The 24,879-nt window shown below is 35.2% G+C and overlaps 4 protein-coding genes, 1 non-coding gene and 2 pseudogenes across 6 annotated transcripts; 5 read left to right on the top strand and 2 right to left on the bottom strand.

Moving 5' to 3' along the window:
• Positions 1–130: 130 nt before the first annotated feature.
• On the bottom strand, positions 131–3,337 carry LOC104702368 (putative alpha-amylase 2). The gene is made up of 13 exons (XM_010418222.3): positions 3,137–3,337; positions 2,768–2,886; positions 2,628–2,661; positions 2,465–2,502; positions 2,233–2,359; positions 1,913–2,139; positions 1,683–1,828; positions 1,482–1,594; positions 1,302–1,390; positions 1,031–1,153; positions 896–931; positions 707–805; positions 131–557 (listed from the first exon to the last, which is right to left on the bottom strand). Exons 2-13 carry the CDS (start codon positions 2,783–2,785, stop codon positions 366–368), a joined length of 1,242 nt encoding a protein of 413 aa, XP_010416524.1. The 5' UTR covers positions 2,786–2,886; positions 3,137–3,337; the 3' UTR covers positions 131–365.
• Positions 3,338–3,523: 186 nt separating this feature from the next.
• LOC104702367 (uncharacterized) lies at positions 3,524–5,328 on the top strand. The gene is made up of 2 exons (XM_010418220.3): positions 3,524–4,725; positions 4,815–5,328. The coding sequence occupies exons 1-2, from the start codon at positions 3,656–3,658 to the stop codon at positions 5,158–5,160; spliced, it is 1,416 nt and encodes a 471-aa protein (XP_010416522.1). The 5' UTR covers positions 3,524–3,655; the 3' UTR covers positions 5,161–5,328.
• An 885-nt stretch (positions 5,329–6,213) lies between these two features.
• Positions 6,214–8,775, top strand: LOC104702365 (high mobility group B protein 9). The gene is made up of 6 exons (XM_010418219.3): positions 6,214–6,729; positions 6,831–6,909; positions 7,024–7,186; positions 7,540–7,644; positions 7,987–8,375; positions 8,464–8,775. The coding sequence occupies exons 1-6, from the start codon at positions 6,548–6,550 to the stop codon at positions 8,575–8,577; spliced, it is 1,032 nt and encodes a 343-aa protein (XP_010416521.1). The 5' UTR covers positions 6,214–6,547; the 3' UTR covers positions 8,578–8,775.
• Positions 8,776–10,818: 2,043 nt separating this feature from the next.
• On the top strand, positions 10,819–12,340 carry LOC104702364 (24-methylenesterol C-methyltransferase 3 pseudogene; annotated as a pseudogene). The gene has a single exon (XR_015561160.1). The product of XR_015561160.1 is annotated as a 24-methylenesterol C-methyltransferase 3 pseudogene (transcript).
• A 6,686-nt stretch (positions 12,341–19,026) lies between these two features.
• Positions 19,027–20,086, top strand: LOC104704910 (24-methylenesterol C-methyltransferase 3 pseudogene; annotated as a pseudogene).
• Positions 20,087–20,783: 697 nt separating this feature from the next.
• On the top strand, positions 20,784–22,382 carry LOC104702363 (thioredoxin-like protein CDSP32, chloroplastic). The gene is made up of 2 exons (XM_010418217.3): positions 20,784–21,477; positions 21,821–22,382. Exons 1-2 carry the CDS (start codon positions 20,976–20,978, stop codon positions 22,228–22,230), a joined length of 912 nt encoding a protein of 303 aa, XP_010416519.1. The 5' UTR covers positions 20,784–20,975; the 3' UTR covers positions 22,231–22,382.
• A 346-nt stretch (positions 22,383–22,728) lies between these two features.
• LOC104702362 (uncharacterized protein At1g76070) lies at positions 22,729–23,926 on the bottom strand. Its single transcript, XR_015561159.1, has one exon. It is a non-coding gene; the product is annotated as an uncharacterized protein At1g76070 (transcript).
• Between the last annotated feature and the right edge of the window lie 953 nt (positions 23,927–24,879).

The raw sequence follows: 24,879 nt of genomic DNA, 5'->3' as shown, positions 1-24,879 counted from the left end.
CTTTGTACCCTACAAATTATTTTTAAAAATCTAATATGGTTTTATCTTGCAATCTAATACATTAACTTTTTGAAACACAGCACAAGTCAAAAAGTACCCTTTCTAGTTTCTACTATAGTCTCCATTACTCTTTCTCACCACGCAATACAGTTTTGTATATAACACGTTAACTAAAAAATTCACACAAAATGCAAATTTAACACTTGCATAGGAATATAGCTTATAGAATCTTACGTCATGAAGACGTAAGTGCTTGACATTATTGTAAAACCCGGCACAGAAAATGAATTACATATATTACTGGACTCTGAAGACCAGAACCTTTGACATCGATACGAAGGTTTGGTCTAGAAAGAACAGCAAGATTACTTGAGCCAGACGGCATAGCGATGGCCACTTGTTGCTAGAGTCCAGTCTCTTTCAGAAGGGCACCAAGAGCCGTCTCCGAGCTTCATACACAGTTTCTCACCAACAATGGCTGCGTATAAGTTAGATTCAGCTTTTAAAATGCGGACCGTTGACCTACTGTGGATATCATGTCGCCTCCTAATGTCAATCTGCCAATGAATAAAAAGGAGAAAAGAAAAACAGAGGACCTGTTTTAGAAAAGATCCAAAACGTAGGACCATAGATCCAATAAAATGCTGGATATATATATATATATATATATATATATATATATATATATAAATGAACAAAATAATACCAGTTTGACAATCTGATCATGGATAGAGCTTCCCCAGTTGTAAAAGTGATCGTAGAACACAGAGGGGATGCCGGGATGAGTAAGTATATATGCATAACCCTGCAAAAACACAAAACCGAACTTCATTGATTAGGGAGAGACTTAAACTGTAAGGAAATGGATATTATTTTGTTTCGAGAGCTTATTTACCTCCATAATGTGGTGTGAAGGGAACGGCCAATGAGCCTATGAAACCAACAAAAAGTGCAGCCACAAAAAAAAAGGTTAGCAAACATGTGAAGGCTAAAAAAGCAAATGATCAACAGAAGAGATAGTTAAGGTAACCTGAGTAGAGCCAGTGTCATGGTTATCAAGGAATGTAACAGCTCTTGAAGGCCACCATCCCACTACACCCGGTGGCTTCCCTTGAGCATCACATAAACGCCAATACTGACCCTTTACGGCTTCCTATAGTAACATGATCCATTTGAGTTTCAATACAATGGCGACATTATGTAAGCCAAAAATATCAATGAATTACAAAGAAGGTGACATAACTATCAATTAACTAAAATAACTAAAACACAGATATTGGTCTAGAAGAGAGTCTACGTACCTGAAGAATTCCTTTAGTTGTGAAGTCAAATGCAGCAGAAATCTGTCCCGTGGAATCGATCCAATTGATTATACGCTGTCTATGGCTATCTGTGAAAAACAAGTGTTATAGTTTCATAACACTAGAATTATAGAACTAGAGTCACCTCACAAGGTATAAGATAAAGAGACATTGTGAAACCTTGATTATAGTCTAGACCGTGACCATTGTATTTGCAAGAATCCCAACATTCTCCAACCGAGAATAACGGTTTCGCTGCTCCAATGTATTCCTTCACATAGTTTGCTGAGTAACTGCATCAATTACATTCAAAATAAAGGACTCCACAAACAAACAAACAAACAAACAAACAAATGAATTATAAGCGAAGAGAAAACTTACCCCCTAGCAAAGTCAAAACGGAAATCTTGAAACCCGACAGTGTTGCGTAGCCAACGAAGCCACCCAATTATATCTTTCCTGACAAAATGCTGAGTGTGATCAACATTTGGAACACCATTGAAATTTGCCCCGGTGCTTCGGTTACCCTGTTTTAGTGGAAAACTTTAATTTAGCTTTCAGAACATAATGATATCCTGTTCAAACATGTACTTATTATAATCATCACTCACCAGTCCTCCGGTACAAGAAGTCACGGCGTGTTCATCCCAGGGTAATGAAGATCCATCATAACGGTTATACATTCCACCATGTCCTCTAGTTGTCCCAATACGATGATTGATAACTATATCAGCCATAGCTCTAACTTTGTACTGTTTCATCTTACGAAGTAAGGATTTCAAGAGATGCTCAGAGCCATATGCTGAGTTTAATGAGTAAAGGTCCTGTGGAAGATAACCTGGAATTACAATAACCATTTCTGCAGTTAGTAATAGTTATTTGATTTCATTTCAAATATACAAAAGCTCATGGAAATCAATTGACTCTTAACCTTCTGGTGCAAGAGACTGAGATGGTGGTGGCAACCATGCAGAAGTAAAGCCAGATTTTGCGATGTCAGGAACTTTCCCGTCCAAGTTTCTCCACCAATCATGTTTGTGAGATTCCCAGTTATAAGCCTAAATTAGAATTTAAAATTTTCTCGTATGGTCTATAAAACTAAGGCCAAACCAAGATTGTACAGTTATATAAGTGTGAGACTATAATATTAAAGATGAGCTAACCTGGAGAATGACTTCCCTTCCATCGCGTAGAACTCGACCTGATATAGAGAAAAAAAGCAATAGAATTTTAATAACTAACTACAGCTTTAAAACTAAGAACCTGAAAAGTGAAAACTCATGAGCATAAGGCTGAATCCTGAAATTAAAATCCTTTGTAATTTACCTATATCAGTATGGTCGTTGCATTCATCAAAGACCTGCAAAAGTATCATGCTTTAGAAACAAAAGAAAGATTGGACAACAATTTGAACATAAATGGTAGAGCAAAAAAAGAAAAAAACAAAGAAAACAAAAGGCACATACATTGTTATAGTAGCCCATGTCGAGATAATTTAATTAGATCGACCAAAACTCAAGGAAGAAACGAAGCTACTGCTGCTTCTTCGTCAGACGTTCTATAAAGTCTCTTTGCAAAAACAAACCTGTATATATAGAGCCGAAAGAGGGAACGTGAACTGATTTGACTTTAGTTTTATGTGACCCATGTCCCAAAAACGAATCAGAATCAAAAAAATTTCGAAACAATTATCGGCCGCACACAGTTTAACTTTATTAAAAAGGTGTCAGAGGTATAAAAACAAAACACAGAGCGAATTGGAGTATGGCCGCAAAACCAAAAGTGACGATTCGATTCTACGGTTTCATAGATGAGCCAATTATAGAATACAATACCTTCTTCGAAAAAAGTACTAAGCTGTAAACAACTTGAGCGGAGAATCTCAACAGAGAAAGAAAGCTTCTTTTTTTTTTTCCCTTTCTTCGAATCTGGACTCGGTCGATAAACGAAGAAGCTTCATCATAGCCAAAGTTTGCGTTTTTATTTTTCTCTGGAGTACTATTCTAGACGCGTTGACTGTTATAAAGAAATAACTTAAAAAACTTTTTCAAATTTGACTTGAGATATAAAATATGCAGAAAGTATTTGGGCTTAAGATAAAGCCCATATGTAAAAGATAACTAAAGGCCCAGTTAAAAGAGCAATCTGATATCCAAACGGCGTAGTTTTTTTACCTCAGTCGTCTTCTAGGGTTTTGACTTTAGCCATTAACGTAGTTGCAGAGGAAAGCTGGAAAAATAGAGTTCATCGAACTCTCGTCAACAATAATGGAGACGCAGGAGTCTGAGAACCGAGAATTTTTTTTCCCCGGTACGAGGTTTCTGATCGAGATTTAGATCAGAAAAAGCTCCAAAATGTTGACAGAAGACGAAACAGACTTGTACCGCGGCGGAGGCGGCGGCAAGGAGCCTCAAAAAGTTGCTATAGTCTTTGCGTTTTGCGGTGTAGGGTACCAAGGGATGCAAAAGAATCCCGGCGCGAAGACCATTGAAGGCGAGCTCGAAGAAGCTCTGTTCCACGCCGGAGCTGTACCTGAGTCCATTAGAGGCAAGCCTAAACTATACGATTTCGCACGATCTGCACGAACCGATAAAGGAGTGAGTGCTGTGGGACAAGTAGTTTCAGGTCGCTTCAGCGTTGATCCGCCTGGATTCGTGGATCGTCTCAATTCGAATCTCCCTAATCAGATTAGGATCTTTGGTTATAAGCATGTTACGCCGTCGTTTAGTTCCAAGAAGTTTTGCGATCGAAGAAGGTATGTGTATCTGCTTCCTGTGTTTGCTCTTGATCCAATCTCGCATCGTGATAGAGAAGCGGTAATGGCTAGTTTAGGTTCCGGAGAGGTTTATGTTAAGTGTATTGCGTGCTCAGAGAGAGGTCGTAAGGTTCCAGATATTGTGGGCAATGGGAAAGGAACAAACTTTGTTACAAAATCATTGACTGTTCAGTCAGACATTTTGTCGAACAAGTCTAGTGCATTAAGAACTGACGTCAAGATCGAAGCTTTGAGTTCTGATTTAGCTAGCTTAAGCTCAGTTGATGTTCAAGTAGCTAGGATACAAGAAGACAGTTGTAAACTGAATACAAGTTCATCAGAGAATATCAAAATCACTGAGGCAAAGAGCAAGTTTTGTTACGGGGAAAAGGAGAAGGAAAGGTTCAATAGAATACTGAGTTGTTATGTTGGATCATATAATTTTCATAACTTTACTACAAGAATGAAAGCAGATGATCCGGCTGCGTATCGTCACATCATCTCCTTTACTGCTAATACTGTCATTAATCTTGATGGGATTGAATTTATCAAGTGTAAAGTCTTGGGCAAAAGCTTCATGCTTCATCAGATTCGAAAGATGATGGGTCTTGCTGTTGCAATCATGAGGAATTGTGCTTCTGAATCACTTGTCCAGACTGCTTTCAGCAAGTAAGCTTCCTTCTTCTTTTCTTTTTAAAGCTTGCCCGTGTCTATAGTTATGGTTGTTTTGATGCTCAGTTTGAAATTGTTCGTAACAGGGATGTGGATATAACTGTACCAATGGCCCCTGAAGCTGGACTCTACCTTGATGAATGCTTCTTCACGTCTTATAACAAAAATTTTGAAGACAGTCACGAGGAAGTGTCAATGGAAGCATTCAAAGAAGAAGCTGAAGCATTCAAATTAAAGCATATATATTCTCATATCGGCGCTACAGAGCGAAAATATGGAAATATGGCTCTTTGGTTGCATTCTTTGAACCATAGAAACTATCCTGACCTAAATTTTGGCAGCCATGGACATAACACGGACCAAGTTCTTGTCCATAAAAAGGTTGATGAAACCCACCACGAGGAAGTCTCTTATGATGAAAGCTTAGTTTGAAGATTTGACATCGTTTATGCTCTTCAACAATGTTGTTGATTAACGATTCTTGTAACTTTTAAATTAATGATTTTTTTTTTGTGTGTTATATGGTGAAACCAAATAATTGATTTGTAAAAAACCTTGTTATGTTTTAAACACCAAAGAGTTAAAAGTCACTCTCCAAAATGTCGTCGTCATCTAAGAGGATTTTACTTTATGGAAGAAAAGAAGAAGAATCTAATTAGAACAATGTTAATCGAATAATAATAATGAAGTAAAAATGATTATAAGGAAGAAACGTGGAACCGAATCTACAGGCAGAGAGACGTGACGTTACATATGAGCAGAACCATAAAATCCCCTAATCCCACGTCAACCTCTCCGAAGCATAACTTTTACTACTTTTTATTTTATTTTTTATAATCTTTAAATTGATTTTTTTTTAAATTGTTATTTAGGGTAAATAAAATGTCAGACCATCGATTGACCCGATGAGTTTTAGGGTGTGACTCCTATCTTCGTCTGCACTAATAATAAGTACTACTTTAACTTTAGCTTACCAATGCATGTCAAATACTCAACAGTGACACATTTTTTCAAAGGTTTTTAAATGCCAAACATTTGATATTCAAGATCGTTACTCTGAGTCTCTTTTAAATTCCTCACCTAAAACGCTGCTTTTGTTTTCAAGTATCATTAGTGTATACCTCGTGTTCCAAATTCTTAACTTTTACTCACATTCTTGATTTTTTTTCCATATATTTTAGGGTTGAAGAAGCAAGAGAGTCGTCTTTAGATATAATCGATGTTTTCATATAAAATTAGACTAAAGAAATTTCAAAGTTTTTGAACTTTATTATTGATAACGTTGGAAAGATACAGATGTGACTATAAATTTCGACTGCTCGTAAGCTTAATTCAAAAAAATCTATAAAGTAGGTGGGGGTGCAATAATATCAGTATTAATAACCTGTCAAAAAAAGTAATTAGTAGCATCAGACAAATTACTAAGCAACATCATTCAAAAACGCCTCGAAAATAAAAACAAAATAATTTTCTGAAAACAAAAATATATACACACAACTACAAAAGTATACAAATGTTTAATTTTGCTTGTGGTATATATTAAAAACACACACACAAAAAAAAAGAAAGAAAATGACAAATCCTCACTCACGTCCGTTACTTTCAAATCCTTAGCAAAATAAAAATTTAGATTTCCTATTTCTTTCTGATTAAAATCACAAATCTTATCTTGAATCGTTATCTTTTCTCTTCTTTCCTTAAACCAAAACCCAAAAAAGAGAGACCAGACAAAAACAAAAACAAAAACACAAACCACTCCTCCACCATTAAAAATAAAAAGAGAAGTAAATAAACAGTCTCACGCACCCTCTCTTAAGCGATGTCATCGGAAGAGAACGAATCGACACCGTCTCAGGCGACGGTAGAAACGACGGCGACTTCACCGACGAAGATAAAAGAGTATCCAGAACCATTGGATTCACATGAAGTCGTTGTTAAAGATTCTTCTCGCTTCTGGGATACTCTCAGGCGGTTTCACTCCGTTATGTCCACTAAATTCATGTAACTATATTATTCTCCCTCTTTTGTTCTTCTTACTTCATTCTTCTCATACGTATTTCGTCATTTAATTTCTCTTTATTTATTGAATATAAATTACAAAGGATTCCTGTGATTGGTGGAAAAGAACTGGATTTGCATGTTTTGTATGTGGAAGTCACGAGGAGGGGAGGTTACGAAAAGGTCAAACACTTTTTTTTTTGGTTTTCTTTAACCCAAAAAAAAAAAACTTTTATGGCTTTATATATTTTATATGTTTTATGTTTTTTGCGGAACAAAATGCATGTAAATTTAAAGGTAGTAGCAGAGAAAAAATGGAGGGAAGTTGGAGGAGTGTTTAGATTCTCTGCGACCACAACAAGTGCTTCGTTTGTCTTAAGGAAACATTACCTTAATCTTCTCTTCCATTACGAACAAGTTCATCTCTTCAATGCTCGTGGTCCTCTTCTTCATCCCACAGGTTTGTTTATTTCTTACTTGAGACTTCTTTTAATTCAATCCTTTTGATTAATGCTAACCAATGAATCATAAAATACTTGCTCATATCGTCTTTGATTACCATTTTGACTTGAAATTCATATAAGTTAGTTATATTACAAATGAAAATTCCAAAATGTTAAGTTTATGGGTTCGATCGTGGGACACATTCTTACGAGTACTATTAGTTACAAACTTGGTAATCCACGATTGTTTTTACCCGAATTTTACTCATCAGTTTTTATCTATATATATGGTTCTTGTAATTATGATCTTGGAACTCGACGTTATTTATTTATGTCTAACACACAGAAAAATGAATATCAAATTTTGCAGCTACATTTCATGCCAAGGATCCTTCAACGAACAAAGAACTGGCTCTAGTCGAGTATACTCCTCCGAGTATAAGATATCATAATTCTCTTCCTCCTCCTTCTCAAGGTTCGTATCGTACCGTATTTATCTACGTTTTATTTCATTGTTTTCATAAGGACTAGAATGAAATAAGGATATTAAATAATGATTAGATATGTGTGTAACTTATATTTAGGGGCAGATTTTAATATCGCATGATGATTGTCCAAGTTAGCTTCTTTATGTTTATCTCAAATATACTTTTCAAAATATAGTCTAGAATCATAACGGTCCCACTGTCATTATGATTGATGCATATTCATTTGGATTTTGTTGGAAGAAGCTATAAGATTTTTTTGTTCACATAAGATAATGTTATGTATTTAAGTATTTTTTTTTTTAAGTTTGCTTATCGAGTACATGGCACAGGTTCATCGAGTTTCACAGCCATTGGTACAATAGAAGGCAAATTCGACTGTGGTTATCTTGTCAAAGTAAAATTGGGCTCAGAGATTCTTAACGGGGTGCTTTACCACCCGGCCCAGCCTGGCCCATCATCGTCACCACCAACCGCTGTTCTAAACGGTGCCGTTGCGCCTTATGCTGGTTCCGGGAGTAGAGGACGACGTCGTTTAGGCAAAAGACGAAGAAGCAGACGCAGAGAAGACCCGAATTACCCAAAACCAAACCGGAGCGGTTACAATTTCTTCTTTGCTGAGAAACATTGCAAGCTCAAGTCTCTTTATCCAAACAAGGAGAGAGAGTTCACAAAGATTATTGGCGAATCGTGGAGCAATCTCTCTACCGAGGAACGAACGGTAACAAATTATTGTAATAACCGTGACCGGTTTAGGGTTGAAAATTAGATTTGTTGTTAACCGAGTTTTTTTGTTATTTTGATTGTAGGTTTATCAGAACATTGGGTTAAAGGATAAGGAGAGGTACCAAAGGGAGCTGAATGAGTACAGAGAGATGTTGAGACTCAGGGATGGTGACAAGACAAACGGCAAGGTTTGCTAGATTATCAGATTTGTTGTGCGCCGTTTCTCTCTTATAAGATCGGACGCCTCTCCGTTTTTCTTTTTTCTTTCTAACTTGTCGTTATCGTTTTATCGTAATTGTCCATTGCTAAACTTTTAGGCCCAGTAAGTAAGGCTTGACTTACTTGACAAGACTAGCTGTGTTTGGATTTATTTTATTGGACAGTTCCTTGAGAAAGTCAGTCCTTAGATATTTTCTGATGTTTTTTTGGTCAGCTGTTTCTGAATCTTAGATGGATTTCTTTTCTTAGCGATCATGTAATTATGATCAAGAGATTGTGGTAGCTTTAATTTTTGAAAGTAAGCTTATCTACTAATGCAAAATTAGACAAAACTATCAAATAATGACACGTAACCATACAAACATCTAAAACAACCAATCACACAGCAATTCCTGATTACTAACGAGCGTGATTTGTTAAACAAACCAATTCTTATTACAGCATCTAACTAAACTTCTTCCCTTATAAATTTCATGGATAGAAGTTATGATTCTTTAGGCCCAATAACAGATACAGGCCGCGCTGGGCCTATCAATCCGCTAAATAATTGAATCTGACAATAGAGAAAATCACGAGATGAAATCATTATTGGTTTAATAAATAAGTAACAAAGTTTTGCAGAGAGTTCATGGATCCAAGAGTCGGGCAGGAAAAAAAAAACTGTCTCTTTTTGGTCGCCTGGTTTGATAAAATTATGAAACCAAGACTCTCTTTATCGAATGGAGGGTTGCTACACAGTTCCCAGATCTTGAACAATTCTGGCTAGTGACATTTTCCCATTTGGAATCTAAATATGATTTTTTACATCAGTAATGCGAAGAAAGACATTTGGAATCTAAATATGGTTTTTTACATCGCATTTTGTGTTCACAGAGTGAAAAAGACATTTGAAGATTTCATCTTTCATATCTGTCTACTAAATATATAGTTTAACAAATTGTATAGATCATGATTTTGACGAGCTTCAATAATACTTTTCCGGTCGAATATAATAGCTGGACATCGATTGTCGTATGTGCATTATGGTCTACAGTTGGTATGAATAGAGTAAACTAATATCGGGTTTCATAAAGTATGATAAAATTGGACCAATCTATAACGAACTTGTCCTCATTAACACATTAAATTATGTCGTGTGCGCAAAAACAGCACGTGAGCGATGTTAAAGTATGAGGAGTGAGCAAAGATTCGTTGTTGACACATTGTCATGTGATATGATCGATCATATGAGTCATGTGATACTATCAATCTACCCACAAAAATTCATAATTTAAGCAATAATTGTGACCAGCTAATAGTTGTTAAATTGATGAGATCTCACGGATCCGGGACAAGGTTTAACGATGGAGTTCCTTTTTCCTTTTTTTGTCATCGGAGTTTTTATCATTATGTTCAAAGCCTTCAACTCTTTCATTATGTATCTTTTTCGTTTTTCCATTGATTGATTCAGTTGAAACCATTTTATATTGATACACACTGTCTCTTAACTTAGTTAATCATATAAAAACAATTCCTAAGTTGCTGCTGTACGGACAACGAGAGAAAAAATAAATAAATACAAGACCTCACATAGAAAATTATTTAGGAGCTGGCCTTGAGACCCTACAACGTGGAAACAGTGAAATGCTTGTATAACTTATTAAGTATATCTATATATCTATATATCTATATATCACAGAAATATACATCTCAGGACTCAGATATTTAAGTTCGAGATCGTAAATAATGATTTCTCAATGACAGTAATATTCACATGCAGTTCTATAGATCTGGATCTATATACTATATAGAGATAACTAGAGTTTGCACTGCTATCACATATAAAAGATGTGAACATAGACTAAAAGGAGCACATAATTAATATGTGATTTCGTAGCATTGTGTTGGCTACGTTCAATATCGGAGGCTGAATGTTCATTTTGTAATATACAATATGACAAAAAGAGAAAAGGAGAAAAAAAGACAAAAAAAAAAAAAAACTTTAGCTTAAAATAGAGAATCATATACATAAAATTATCAGATTTAGCATACCAAATATTACTAATGATCTAATAATTTGTATTTATGTATTTGTTATATCATGCTTAAGTTAAGTATATATATATATATATATCATAACATAAATGGTTTATACACTAAAATATTCATTTCATAACAAAAACTCACATTAATATACAATATAACAATTATTATTGTTTATGACTTATATGGCATTTCTTTTTCTTTTTAATTTTTCCATGACATTTTTCTATAGAGAGGTAAGTAATGTGGACCAAATAAATTTCTGTTATCACACTTTCTAAAAAGGATTATTTAATTGCAAGATTCTAAATTGGATACTCCTACCTATACTATACATTACATGTTTTGTGGATAAAAACCATTAACCCGTAACAACAAAGTAAAGAGTCGTGAACTTTTAACGTCTCCTCTCTCTCTTTCTCTTTCTCTCTCTCTTTCCTTCTTTCTTTATATCTCCATCTAGAAAATGGTGGACTCGGTGGCACTCTTTTGCACCGCCGGTCTCTTAGCCGGCGCCCTCTACTGGTTCATCTGCGTCTTAGGCCCAGCAGAACGAAAGGGAAAACGAGCATCAGACCTCTCCGGAGGCTCAATCTCCGCGGAGAAAGTCAGAGACAACTACGACCAATACTGGTCATTCTTCCGGCGACCAAAAGAGATCGAAACCGCCGAGAAAGTTCCAGACTTCGTGGACACATTCTACAACCTCGTCACAGACATCTACGAGTGGGGATGGGGACAATCTTTCCACTTCTCACCACATATCCCCGGGAAATCTGACAAAGACGCCACGAGAATCCACGAAGAGATGGCCGTCGATCTCATCAACGTGAAACCTGGACAAAAGATCCTCGACGCTGGCTGTGGCGTCGGTGGGCCGATGAGAGCCATCGCGGCCCATTCAAAGGCCCAAGTCACTGGGATCACCATCAACGAGTACCAAGTGCAACGAGCCAATCTACACAACAAGAAAGCTGGGCTTGACTCTCTATGCAACGTCGTCTGCGGCAACTTTCTAAAGATGCCCTTCGAGGAAAACACGTTCGAAGGTGCTTACTCGATCGAAGCCACGTGTCACGCTCCTAAACTCGAAGAAGTCTACTCAGAGATCTTCAGAGTTATGAAACCAGGAACTCTGTTCGTGTCCTACGAATGGGTCACAACAGAGAAATACAGAGACGATGACGAAGAGCACAAGGATGTGATCCAAGGGATCGAGAGAGGAGACGCGCTTCCCGGGCTAAGAAGCTACAAAGATATAGCAGCGACGGCGATGAAAGTTGGGTTCGAGGTTGTGAAGGAGAAAGATTTGGCTAAACCACCGTCAAAACCGTGGTGGAACCGGTTAAAGATGGGAAGGCTTGCGTACTGGAGAAACCATGTTGTGGTTGTGATTCTTTCAGCTCTTGGTGTTGCTCCTAAAGGAACTGTTGATGTTCATGATATGTTGTTTAAGACTGCTGATTACTTGACTAGAGGTGGTGAGACTGGAATCTTCTCCCCGATGCATATGATTCTCTGTAAAAAACCAGAGAAAGCTTCTGAATGATTTGGTTTGAGAGATTCTTCTTCTTGGTTCTATTTTTCAATTTCTTGTTTTGCCATCTAAGAATCTTTTTTTGTCATTGTATTAATATGCTTTGGTGTTCTTTTTTTCTTCTTCTTCTTTTCAATTTGATTTGTTTTGATTGATGATGAATCACTGGAAATTTGGTAGTATTTTATTTCTTATATATGATAGGCTATATATACCTGTTTAGTTCTAACTTCTAAACTGTGGAAGATCTGCTAAGGGTAGCGCCAGCGACTAAACAGGGGATTAGCACTGCACGTGTAGTGTTTGTTACTTTTTAGATGAAGGGCTAGTTTGGTAAATGAAAATGGGGTTAGGTGTGTCCGATAGTAGTAAGCACAGTCACATAAAAACAAAACATATTTGACATCGTTGTGGCCTTGCGATATGCCGTATGCGTATCAGACTATCAGCGTATGACTTATTCGTCAATCGCCCGATCATCAATTCATCATCAGCATCACAAAATATTCTTCGACATATACACATAACAACAAAATCCATATTTACTGTGTTGTACGGATGAAGGACAAGAGTTATTCATCATACAAATATGTATTTGAGTAAGGGAATTGTAATAAAATGGTGTTTGTGTTCTTTAGCTCTCGATGAGCTGTGCTTGCCTTGGATCGATCCCCTTTGGAACCTCTCGCAAGTCGCAACGTAGTATATATGCGCAACAAGTCAGAAGCTCGTTGACTCAGCATTATTTATAAGGGTGGCACTGCCAGGCATACTCATTTCCGATGTTCACGTTACAGAGCCCTTCATTAATATAATTTCGACTTGCTTATTATATATACATTTTTTTAAGATATTTATAAAATAAATCCTGAAGTTGACACTTATTTAAATGTTTGTTATTGATATTAAATAATTAATTTAATAAACAAATTAACTCTACTTATATTTAATTTTTTATAGAAACTAAATGTTTTAAAAGGTAATAAACATAATTGCAAATATATACAGATTTTATTTCATTATTTTATAAGGAGGTGAATGAAGAGGTAAACCTAAGTATTATTCTTTCCAATCTATGTTTGAACATGTGATTTGAAAAATTTATTTGATAAAAAGTGATTTTTAACCTCACAATCTATGTTTTACTTTCACGGGTTTCGTATGATGAGTTTTTGCGAATTAAAAATATTTGAACGTGTTGCGTGATCCGCCTAGCATGACGGGTTTGGACTATATAACTAACACTAAAACTATTAGTTTATTGGGGATTTTAAAAAATACCCTTTTTCCAATGTCACTTTTTAAAAATACTCTTTCATGTTGGTCATTTTCAAAAATACCCCTTTTCTATGAATAAAATCACTAAATTCTAAATCCTAAACTCCAAATACTAAACTCTAACCCCTCAAAACTATATGCTAAATGTAAATTGAGAACCCAAACCTAAAAAAAAAAATCTAAAAATTAATTTTACATATTGAAATTATGTAAAAGAGGGTAAAAATAAAAATGTTAAAAAAGAGGATATTTTTGAAAAAGGGTATCCCAAAAAGGGTATTTTTAACAAATTCTCTAGTTTATTTCATATACTATAAATTTGTACTCATAGTTTGAAAAATTAACTTATAAATTATTTAATGTATGAACTACAAAATATTACACATACTACAACATATTCTTAATATTCCAAAAAAATAATATATATACACATAAAAATATACACTAACATACCATTTATGCATATATACTTTTGTTTAATTATTGAAAACAAAACTAAGTATTTTAAATTTTTATATTCTATCTAATAACAAATTTAATGTAATTAGATTATAAACTGTATAGAAACGTAAAAAGAAGAAAAAATATTCTAAATAAAATTATAAATTAATTAGAAATTTGAAAACTGAAGAAAACCTAGTTATATTGATATCTGTTGTTAGTCAACACAAGGGCTGAACGTAGAAACATTTTACATGGGCCATATTTAATCGGACCGGATTGTGCTAAATCATGCACCAACATTATCGAAGCACCTAACAAAACTTTTTCCCTATACATATTTCGTGGAGAAAACATGATCCCTCCCAACAATAACAGATACAGGCGACGCTGGGCCTATAAATCCGCTAAATCATTGAATCTATATTTAACATTTTTTAAAATATACTTCAGAGAGTAATGTAATCTTTATATAGAATAGATAAATATTTATATATGTATCTAAACAATCTTTATAGTTAATTTTCTATTATCCATATAACATTTATGTTATTAATCATACAGTATTAAATATATTTATAAAGTTACAATGATATATATTTTTAAAATTACCGCAAGTTAAATCTCAATATGATATTCTAATAAATATCACGAGATGAATTTCTGATTGAAATAAGTAACAAAAAAAGTTTCAGACAGTTCATGGATCCAAGAGTCAGGCAGGGTAAAAGAGTGTCTCTTTTTGGTGGCCTCATTTGAATGTTTGATCAAATCTTGAAGCCAAGAAACCAAGACTTTCTTTATTGAATGGATGGAGGGGTACACGTCGAACACAAGTTCCGAGAGCTTTGAATAAGTCTGGCTAGTGGCATTTCTTATTTGGAATCAGAATGAAAAAAAAATGAAAAAAAAAGAAAAAAACCCGAAAAATACCTCATCTATTTTTTATTTGGACGTTTAATACCTCGTCTTTTTTCGTTGGAAGAAAAATATCTCATTTAATTATCATTGGCTTAAAAATATTTAATCTTTATATTGTTGCCGGATTCTAACCCGCGGTTTAACAGTCTTTAACGGACGTTACAGATGATCAAACGGGTGTTAAAATCAAATCACATATAGATATATACAATACATTTACCTTATTTACGTGATATGTTGTTGTAGTGTAGTGGTTAGAAGTGCGTGGCTCCTAACCACGCTTCGAACTCCCCTCCTCCCCCAAAACCTTTTTTTTTTTCACCTTCTTCACTAATCGCAACCCTAACCTCCATTGGTGTGGCCGCCTAAAACCAAAGCTTTCAAATCCATCCATTACAACTTATTTTTCCGATCTAATAAATGACATCGATTTCATCATTACTTAGCCAACCGTCGATGTATCCACTAGAAACAACGGCGAGGAACAACGGCGAGGATAATCATTGGGGAAAGTCTTCAGATTCTGGAGATGAAAAAAATAAAAATCACATTTGATTCGTTGGATCTGATTCGGAAAATCTCAAAACAGAACAGATAGTTGAGCGAGTATTGATAGAAAGACTTTTAAGAATCCAAACAGTCAAACACTCTTCTTCAACAATTCTTTTGAGTTTTGACTGATCATGTGAAGAAGAAACCAATGATAAAAAAAAACAAAAAAAATTTTGGGGGAGGAGGGGATTCGAAGCGTGGTTAGGAGACAAAACCAACCCACTTCGAACCATTACACTACGACAACATAACACATAAATGGTGTAAATGTATTGTATATATCTATGTAAACACGTGTGATTTGATTTTAACACTCGTTTGATGATCTGTAACGTCCGTTAAAGACTGTTAAACTGCGGGTTAGAATCCGGCAACAATATAAAGATTAAATATTTTTAAGCTAATGTTAATTAAATAAGGTATTTTTCTTTGAACGGAAAAAAACGAGGTATTAAACGTTCAAATAAAAATAGATGAAGTATTTTTAGGTTTTTTTCAAAAAAATTGAAATAAACAATATAATTATTTAGATAAGTGAATTATATTAGTTCATATCGGTTTGGTGACCAGTTCGTTCGGTTTGAGTATAAAATTGCCATATTGAACTCGAAATTGAAGAAAAACAGCACGTGGGCCACGTTGAATGAGAAATATACAAAATGAGAGAAAAAATTACAAAACCTCACATAGAAAAATATTTAGGAGCTGGCTTTGACCAATCCTACACTACAACGTGGAAACGAAATACTGACAATGCTTGTATAACCTTTTTTTAGGATTTAAAAATAAAAATAAAAAAATAAGTAGATAACCTTTTTAAGGATAATACAATTTTTTAAGGATTAATACATCTCAGATATTTAAGTTCGTGATCGTAAATTATTATCTGATACTCGCATGTTCCATAGATATGTATGTATCTACAAATAATTAGAAGCATGTTTCTGTTATTTCTTCTGGCGAAGCCCTGGCCATCTTTCTAATTAATCTCAATAACACCCGGGTTATAGGTTGCTATCCATTTATCAAATGAATAATCGCTTAGGATCTTCCATATGCTATGATTTGATTACAATCCATTCGTAACCAAAATAATGTCTACAGATTCTTTTTGACTAAAAAAAAGTTTTTAAGTACAACAACAATACTCTTTATTTTCGATCATATGCTTGGGAACATTTAGGTACAACATTATTCAAACCCCTACAATACTAAACTAAATTTTACGTTACATATTTTTCTTCATGTTTGGTCGAACTTTTGTAGATTTTTTCAAGGACTAACAAATAAATCATACGTGATTATGATTCTTGGTAATTAACTTGACACTAGACACTAGTATACGGCATTTTATTTTATAACCTGGTAATTAACTTGACACTAGACACTAGTTAATTAACTTCAACCCGGTCACGATGCAATTATTTTGTGTACGACTAGACGACTAGACAGCTAGTTGACATTTAATTTTCCCCTTACGAAACTCGTGATATTTTTCAACACGGGAGAAAAGTAGTAGGAACCATTTTATTATATAAAGTTCAGTTTGGAAAGTTAGTTATTAACAGGATTTTGACATGTGTCAAGTTATCAATTTCAAATTTTGACATATGTAAAAATTAATATTTAATAAAAAAATTTGATTGTAACAAAAATAAAATATATTAATAATATAAAAAAAATAATTATCAAAACTAACTGAATTTATTAAAAAATAAAAAGTTTCTTTAAATAATTATAAGGAGAATATATATATATATATATATATATATATATATATATTTCATAAAATTCAAAATTATAATATTATTTACTTATTCTTAATTTTAAGTTATTAATTCTATAAAAAATAGGAAATATGATTAAGTCAAATATACAGTTAATTATTAATTATAAATTTTGTAAATACTCATTTATATATAAACATAGATCGTTTTTTATTTAAATAATTTATTCAAAAACATTGCTTTCTTTTTTGTTTAATTGGGAAATTTTTTTTAATGGGAAGATATATATTTTTTTAACCAAAATTTTTCATACTTTCTATCTTTTCAGTTGGGAATAGGTGAGATTAATATGTTGACAAAAAAAAAATTAATCTATGCGTCTCCTTTTACTAATACTATATTTTAAATTTTATTGTAGTATTTTTAGATTATTTTATTTAATTTATATTTTTCACTTTGAATATTTGGGATTCATATATTACAATGATTATAATTTTCTATTGTTTCTTTAATTATGTCAAATTTTTTTTTTTCTAATTTCTCAACCTTGATTGGTTGATCATAAATCTTTTTTTTTTTTTACAAACATAATTGTTATCATTATTCATTCAATCCTAAAGGAAGATATCAAGTAGAAGCTCATCAACCTAATGAATAGATAAACTAGGCTAATCAAACACAAGCTTACAACAAACATAGATATATAGATTAGAAAAACATAAATCGTTGTTGACATCCTGGTTTGCGGAAAGGTTTAAAAAAATTGATTTGGTCACATTTGTCACCAAAATGCATTTATTTTTCCGGTCAAGGGTCCTCAGAGAACTTCATGATGGGTGATTTTCCTGCAAGTGATTGTTGGAACTGTGTGAGTGGAGACAAAACACAGGAAATATCATTTGTTGATTTGTAGGGTCGGTAAACAAGTTTTTAAAACCACTTATACATAACAAACCAGCCATCGAATATGGGTGGGTACACGGGCCAGGAATTGATGTAGGGCCCACTTAGGAGGGTGGGCCCACAGATTGAGAGTGAACATGGGTTCACTAAGCAAGGTGGCGGTTGAGGCATTATAGAGACACATGCTACATCATGGTGTGTCAAAGACACCTCTATGAATACACTGGAAAAATTAACATTAGTTACTATCAAAAGATTTTGTGACGTAAGAAAAAGGTTTTTACTTTCATTATTTGTCGGAGCAAGCTATTTTGAGATAGTAAAAAGACGTGAACATGTTCTCTCCACACAGGAGGAGGGCAGAGCCGAGGTTTCCTCTATGGTGGAGAAGGTTGGACACAAGGTTATCTCCCTAAGGGAGGAAGGTGGAAGAGGTTGGACGAAAGGTTATCTCCCCATGGAGGAAGGAGAAGCCAAGGTTCTCTCCATTTTGGAGAAAGTTGTACGCAAGGTTCTTTTCATAAGGGATGAAGACGGAGCCGAGGTTTTTTCCATGGTGGTCATACATTATTGTGATGATACATCATTGATTAGTGTATTATATAATATATTTTTAATTCAAAATGTTTTTTGAGCCAACAATTTTAGTAATTAATAAAATATGCAGAAGTGAAAGTAAAATAGTTGGTGATAAAAAATAAATTTGTAACATAAAGTATATTTAGGTGTAAAAATATACTTTTTATGGTAACATACATAAAAATTTGTAAATAGATATAAATCAGTGTATTATAACAAAAGTAAAATTTATAAATAACGTACAACAAATTTTAATATATTTTTGTTAAATTTAATTAATTTATAAAATTTTAAACCTGCACATCGAACCAATCCTCATCTAGTATAGATATAAGTTTATGTTATCCTAAAAAGGATTACCCGTTATTTTGTTGCAAAAATCTAAACTAGATCATACTCCTACTACTATATATACACATGTTTCGTACATAAAAACCATTAACCTAACGTATCCTCCTCTCTATCTCTCTCTATCAGCTCCCTTCTTTCTCTCTACCTCGCTCCCTCTAGAAAATGGTGGACTCGGTGACACTCTTTTGCACCGCCGGTCTCTTAGCCGGCGCCCTCTACTTGTTCGTCTGCGTCTTAGGTCCATCAGATCTAAAGGGCAAACGAGCTTTAGAGCTCACCGAAGGCTCAGTCTCCGCCGAGAAAGTTCCTGAGTTCGTGGACACATTCTACAACATCGTCACAAACATCTTCGAGTGGACATGGGGACAATCTTTACATTCCTCACCACATATCCCCGGGAAATCTAACAAAGACGCCACAAGAATCCACGAAGAGATGGTCGGCGATCTCATAAACGCGAAACCTGGACAAATGATCCTCGATGCAGGCTGTGGCCTCGGTGGGCCGATGAGAGCCATCACTGCCCATTCTAGGGCCCAAATCACTGGAATCACCAACAACGAGTACCAAGTGCAACGAGCCAAGCTACACAACAAGAAAGCTGGACTTGATTCTCTCTGCAACGTCCTCTACGGTAACTTTTTAGAGATGCCCTTCGATGAAAACACGTTCGACGGTGCTTACTCAATCGAAGCGACGTGTCACGCTCCTAAACTCGAAGAAGTATACTCAGAGATCTTCAGAGTGATGAAACCAGGAGCTTTGTTCGTGTCCTATGACTGGGTCAAAACTGAGAAATACAAAGACGATGATGAAGAGCACAAGGATTTGATACAAGGACTCGAGAGAGGACACGCGATTCCCGGACTAAGAAGCTACAAAGACATAGCAGCGACGGCGATGAAAGTTGGGTTCGAGGTAGTGAAGGAGAAAGATTTGGCTAAACCACTGTCTAAATCGTGGTGAAATCGGTTAAAGATGGGAAGGTCTGTGTATTGGAGAAGCCGTGTTGTGGTTGTGATTCTTTCAGCTGTTGGTCTTGTTCCTAAAGAAACTATTGATGCTTATGACTTGTTGTTTAAGAATACTGATTACTTGATTAAAGCTGATGAAACTGGAATCTTCTCGCCGATGCATATGATTCTCTGTAGAAAATCAGAGAAAACTTGTGAATGATTTGATTTCTTCTTCTTCTTTGTTCTTTGTTCAATTTTCTGTTTTCCCCTTTTGCCTTTAAGAATCTTTTGTTTGTCATTGTATTAATATGTTTTGGTGTTTATTAGGGAAGCAAGATCTTGCTTCCGTAATAGTGTTGATGAATAAATGGAAAATTTGTTATTTTATTTCTTACAAAATATTCGCCTGAAAAGTCTATCGATGTGATCTGCCGCCTTGTTTGTATTTGTATAGAGCAATGTATCCGAAACGGTGGAGTTACGGGGTAGCTTGGTAAACAAGAATGTGGTTAGGTGTGACATAGTGTCCGATAATAGTGAATGGTCGTGGGATTTGTGGCCACAGTGATAATTAAACATAATTTGGGTCAAAATTATAGTGGGCCAAATGCCCATTTAGTTTGTCTATGGATAATTTTGTATTGGCATATACTTACTCCGCGTATACATGTTAAAAAGTCAATGGGAGCTTTTTTTTGGTCGAAGCTGAGAAAATGTCTAAACTTTGACAGCTGATGCAATTTTTGTTTTCTTTAGCCGAATACATTTTCCTTTTTTACCAGACCGAAGCTACAATTACAAATTTACAAATGGATGGACCTTAAGTAAAATAACAACATTTGGTTCGATTTTGATGCTGATGGAATCTTCCAGAATATGTTGTCTTTATGCAACAGTTTCAACAAAATCAAAACTTCAATTGCTTTTAGAAACAGTCATCTCACCAAGTTCACATATTCCTTTTTATATTGTCAGAAAAAAAAATCTAATCAACAGTGAACAAAATCCACACAATTTTTAAAACAAGTGGACATAAAATTCTTGGACCCATTTTAAAACATCTATCCACATTAGATGACCATTCACTGATCTCTAACCAAATCTACACAATGGCCACCGTAGCTAACTTCTTAGCCAAACCAATCGCCACCGTAGTTCCAAGGCCGTCCTCCGCCGTTGCTTCCACCTCCTCCTTCGTATTCTTCAACCACAATAAAACCAACTCTCTGTTCCGGAGGCAAACCCTTCCGAGGAAACTATTCTCCGCCGTGAAAGTAAAGGCCGGAGCGGCGCCTCCGGGAAAGGTCGGTACACCGCCGGCGAAAGACGAGAAGTTGCAGAAGATTCACAGCGGAGAGGAGTTCGACGAGGCGTTGAAAAATGCGAAGAGCAAGCTTGTGGTTGCGGAGTTTGCTACGAGTAAGAGTGATCAGAGTAATAAGATATATCCCTTTATGGTGGAGCTGAGCAGGACCTGTAACGACGTCGTTTTCTTGCTCGTTATGGGTGATGAATCTGACAAGACCAGAGAGCTTTGTCGGAGAGAGAAGATTGAGAAAGTTCCTCACTTCAGCTTTTATAAGAGCATGGAGAAGATACACGAAGAAGAAGGTGATGAGTATCCCAAATTTTCCTGTTTGCTTCTCTAATTATATAACTTTAAACAAATTAAAATTGAAATTAGACTTTTTAGTCAAACGATGTTGCACATGATCGTTGAACAAATCTCTCAAATTAAGAGAAATAATATAACAATCTAGATTTAGCAGATTGGTGGTATCACACTAGTTGATGTTGTAACACTAATACCCATAACGAATTTTAAAAATAAGAGAAATCTAAGCAAATTTCGTGTATTTGTATAAGATTTCGAAGCATAATTAGCCTAGTTATTATTAGTAAAGTAATAGAGTGGCAAAGAGGTAAATAAATGGTAAAGTTTGACCATTGGCAGGTGTTGAACCGGACCAGTTAATGGGAGATGTGCTATACTATGGCGATAACCACTCGGCGGTGGTGCAGCTACACGGTCGACCTGACGTAGAGAAGCTGATTGAAGAGAATCGCGTGGGAGGGAAGCTGATCGTGCTTGATGTCGGACTGAAACACTGTGGTCCTTGTGTCAAGGTGTACCCGACCGTGCTGAAGCTATCCCGGTCGATGTCGGAGACAGTAGTGTTCGCTAGAATGAACGGCGATGAGAACGATAGTTGTATGGAGTTTCTCAAGGACATGGACGTTATCGAAGTTCCCACTTTCTTGTTCATTAAAGACGGCGAGATTCGTGGTCGTTACGTTGGTTCAGGTAAAGGTGAACTCATCGGTGAGATCCTCCGGTACTCAGGCGTTCGTGTTACGTATTAATTTGTATCAAAACTCAATTTATTAAAAAGGATAAATTGATATTTTTTGTTTTTGTCTGTACCATTTGAGACCGGTTAATGTGAAAAAAAAAACTCCAAAAAAAAATCATTTTGGGATTTCAGCAAGGGAATGAAATGTAATTGTTACATAAAGATTATGATTTGTAGTTTTGTACCACCTACCCAATGACGATACTGTACTATTTATTCTGTACATTTTACACAACTAATATTCATTTGGTATGTGATATAAATGGTTGATTGTGAATTACATTTAATATTGGGACAATTTGGTGGTGTGAAGAGATATTGGTTGTTGTTGTCTCTTGTCAGACACATGTCATCATCATTCAAGAAAAACAAAATGTAACAGTAAATTGTAATTGTAAAAAATGTAAATGGGTGGAGTGAAATAGAATGATTCACTCACAAAAAAAAAAACGAAGTGAACGATCATCTTCATCATTAACAACACAATATAGTCTTCAACATATACACATAAGAGCAAAATCCAGATTTATTGTGTATGATGATCAGTTTACAATTTTGGATACCACTAATTTAAATATATATATTGAAAGTAAAAAAAGTGAAAAAAATGGAGATGAAAATTTTAATCTAAGTGGTTTGAAGATGAAGTGGTTTAGGTGGATCCATGGTTCTTCTCTTCCACAAGTTAACTTCTTTCTTTGGTTTTAAGTTTAACCCTAACGGAGCTGAGAATGGGATTATTATGTCGTCTTCGTCGTCGTCATCATCGTCTCTCAAGTTAGCTCCTCTCGTGTCGTCGTCGGAATAGTAACCACGGTGATGATCAGCCGGCGATTCTTCTCCAAGTTTCATCTCAGCCGCCCAATCAAATCCACCTAAACCTTCACGGCTGCTTGCGAATTTCTTCATCTGACCTAACGAAGGCACGGCCGCCGCCGCGGAAACCACCGTGACAGGATGTTCATCCGAGGCGGAGACGGCGGTGGGATGAGATTTTCTTGATGCGGTGTTTGCCGACGAGAAAGAGAAGAAACGTTTGATCTTCGAAACACGACCTTTATCATCTTCTTTGGTCAAAGACGACGACGTTTTAAAGACTTTAGGTATAAGCGACGCAGCGGCTTTCTTCTTTTTACCGGTTGGGCATTTATTAGACGACTTACCAAGCTTGATCTGGCCGATGCAAGAGACTTTAGGTGAAGTGGGTTCGTCCCAAACGCCGTCGTTTTTATTTCTTCTAACCCTAGCCGCGTTAGGAACCAAAGGAACCATAGGACCGGAGAAAAACATTTTATTAGACGCCGTGTTACTGTGGTGGTTGTGGTGGAGATCTCTCCCGGGACTAAACGGTGGAACTCGATGTCCAAACGACATGGCTTTGGGAAGCATCTGCAAGAGCTTGTTCTTGCTTTTAGGTTTTGAAGTCGAAGTATGGTGTTTACTGTCCATTGATGATTACACGAAAAGCGAAAAAAAAAAAAAAAAATCGTAGATGAGAACAGAGGATTGTGGGTTTTTGTTCTTTTGGGGATCTATTATGATGTTAGAAGAAGGAAACAGAGAGGAAATGAGTTTGAAAAGGTCAACGATGTGGCCTGGATTGGAGGAGAGTTTTTGGTCAATTGTGAGCTAAAAAGGAAGAAAGACCTTTGTGTTTTTATACGGCCGACTTATAAAATTTTAAATGCGTAAGGCATGTCCGATTGTTGCAAGTTTCCTCTTTTTGTTACTACTACATTGCTACTACCTAAAAGGCTTTAAAGGTAAATAAATTTTATCTTTATGGTTCGATGACGATTAGTTAATTACTAATTTGACTTTAGTTTGGGTCTTAAAAGTCTAAAAATCAAAAAATAGTATATTATTCTTTTGAAATAGGGGTTTGATAGTTTGGACCTACAACATGTAAAAACAAGAAAAATTCAACTATATTGGAAAGTAGAAGTTAGAACTTATCAACGATGCATTGAACTAGTTGGAGCTAGTATTTTTACTAATTACAAACGCCCCACAAATTTGTAAAATAAACCGGTTGCTGAAACTTGAAAGATTAAAAATGACCAAACGTATTCAGTAAAGATTTATTTTCCATGACATTACATGTAATAATATGAGTAGTTCAATTCAGAATAATGGTGTAATGACGACAATAAACAGATAATCGTTAGGCTTAAATATTTACCAATGTGTGTGTTTTTGTTTCTTCTGCAAATAAAGAGAACTACATACAAAATCACATGTTGTGTCTTTATTGAATCACCGAACTTGCTGTTTAATTTAGTGATATCTTTGGATTTACTATTTCGTGCTTGAAAGATTTTTTTTTTTTTTTTTTAATATGGGAGAATATTAGATTATTATTAGTCCACCAAAGGCACGAACAACTAGTAAACGATATTTTAATTAGGCTGAAAAATGTGACAAAAACCGAAATAAACCAAAAACAATGGAGAAAATAATGCTATACTGTCCACTAGTGAGGATTAAGAAAAGGAATCATTATTATTCAAACACGATGCTAATAATCCAACCTTAGTATTCTTTTTTTCTTTTGAAGCTACCTAATTTGTCTCTTTGCAGTTTTGCGTTGTCGTTAGTAAATAAATCGTACCAAACCAAGCTACGGTAATTTCACGATTGATACTGATTACCGGTTTAC

This window comes from Camelina sativa, chromosome 7 (genome assembly GCF_030686135.1).
Source record: "Camelina sativa cultivar CO46 ecotype springtype chromosome 7, ASM3068613v1".
NCBI classification, from domain to species: Eukaryota; Viridiplantae; Streptophyta; class Magnoliopsida; order Brassicales; family Brassicaceae; genus Camelina; species Camelina sativa.
The sequence above is the reverse complement of the archived record's forward strand: the minus strand, read 5'-3'. Positions and strand labels throughout refer to the sequence as shown.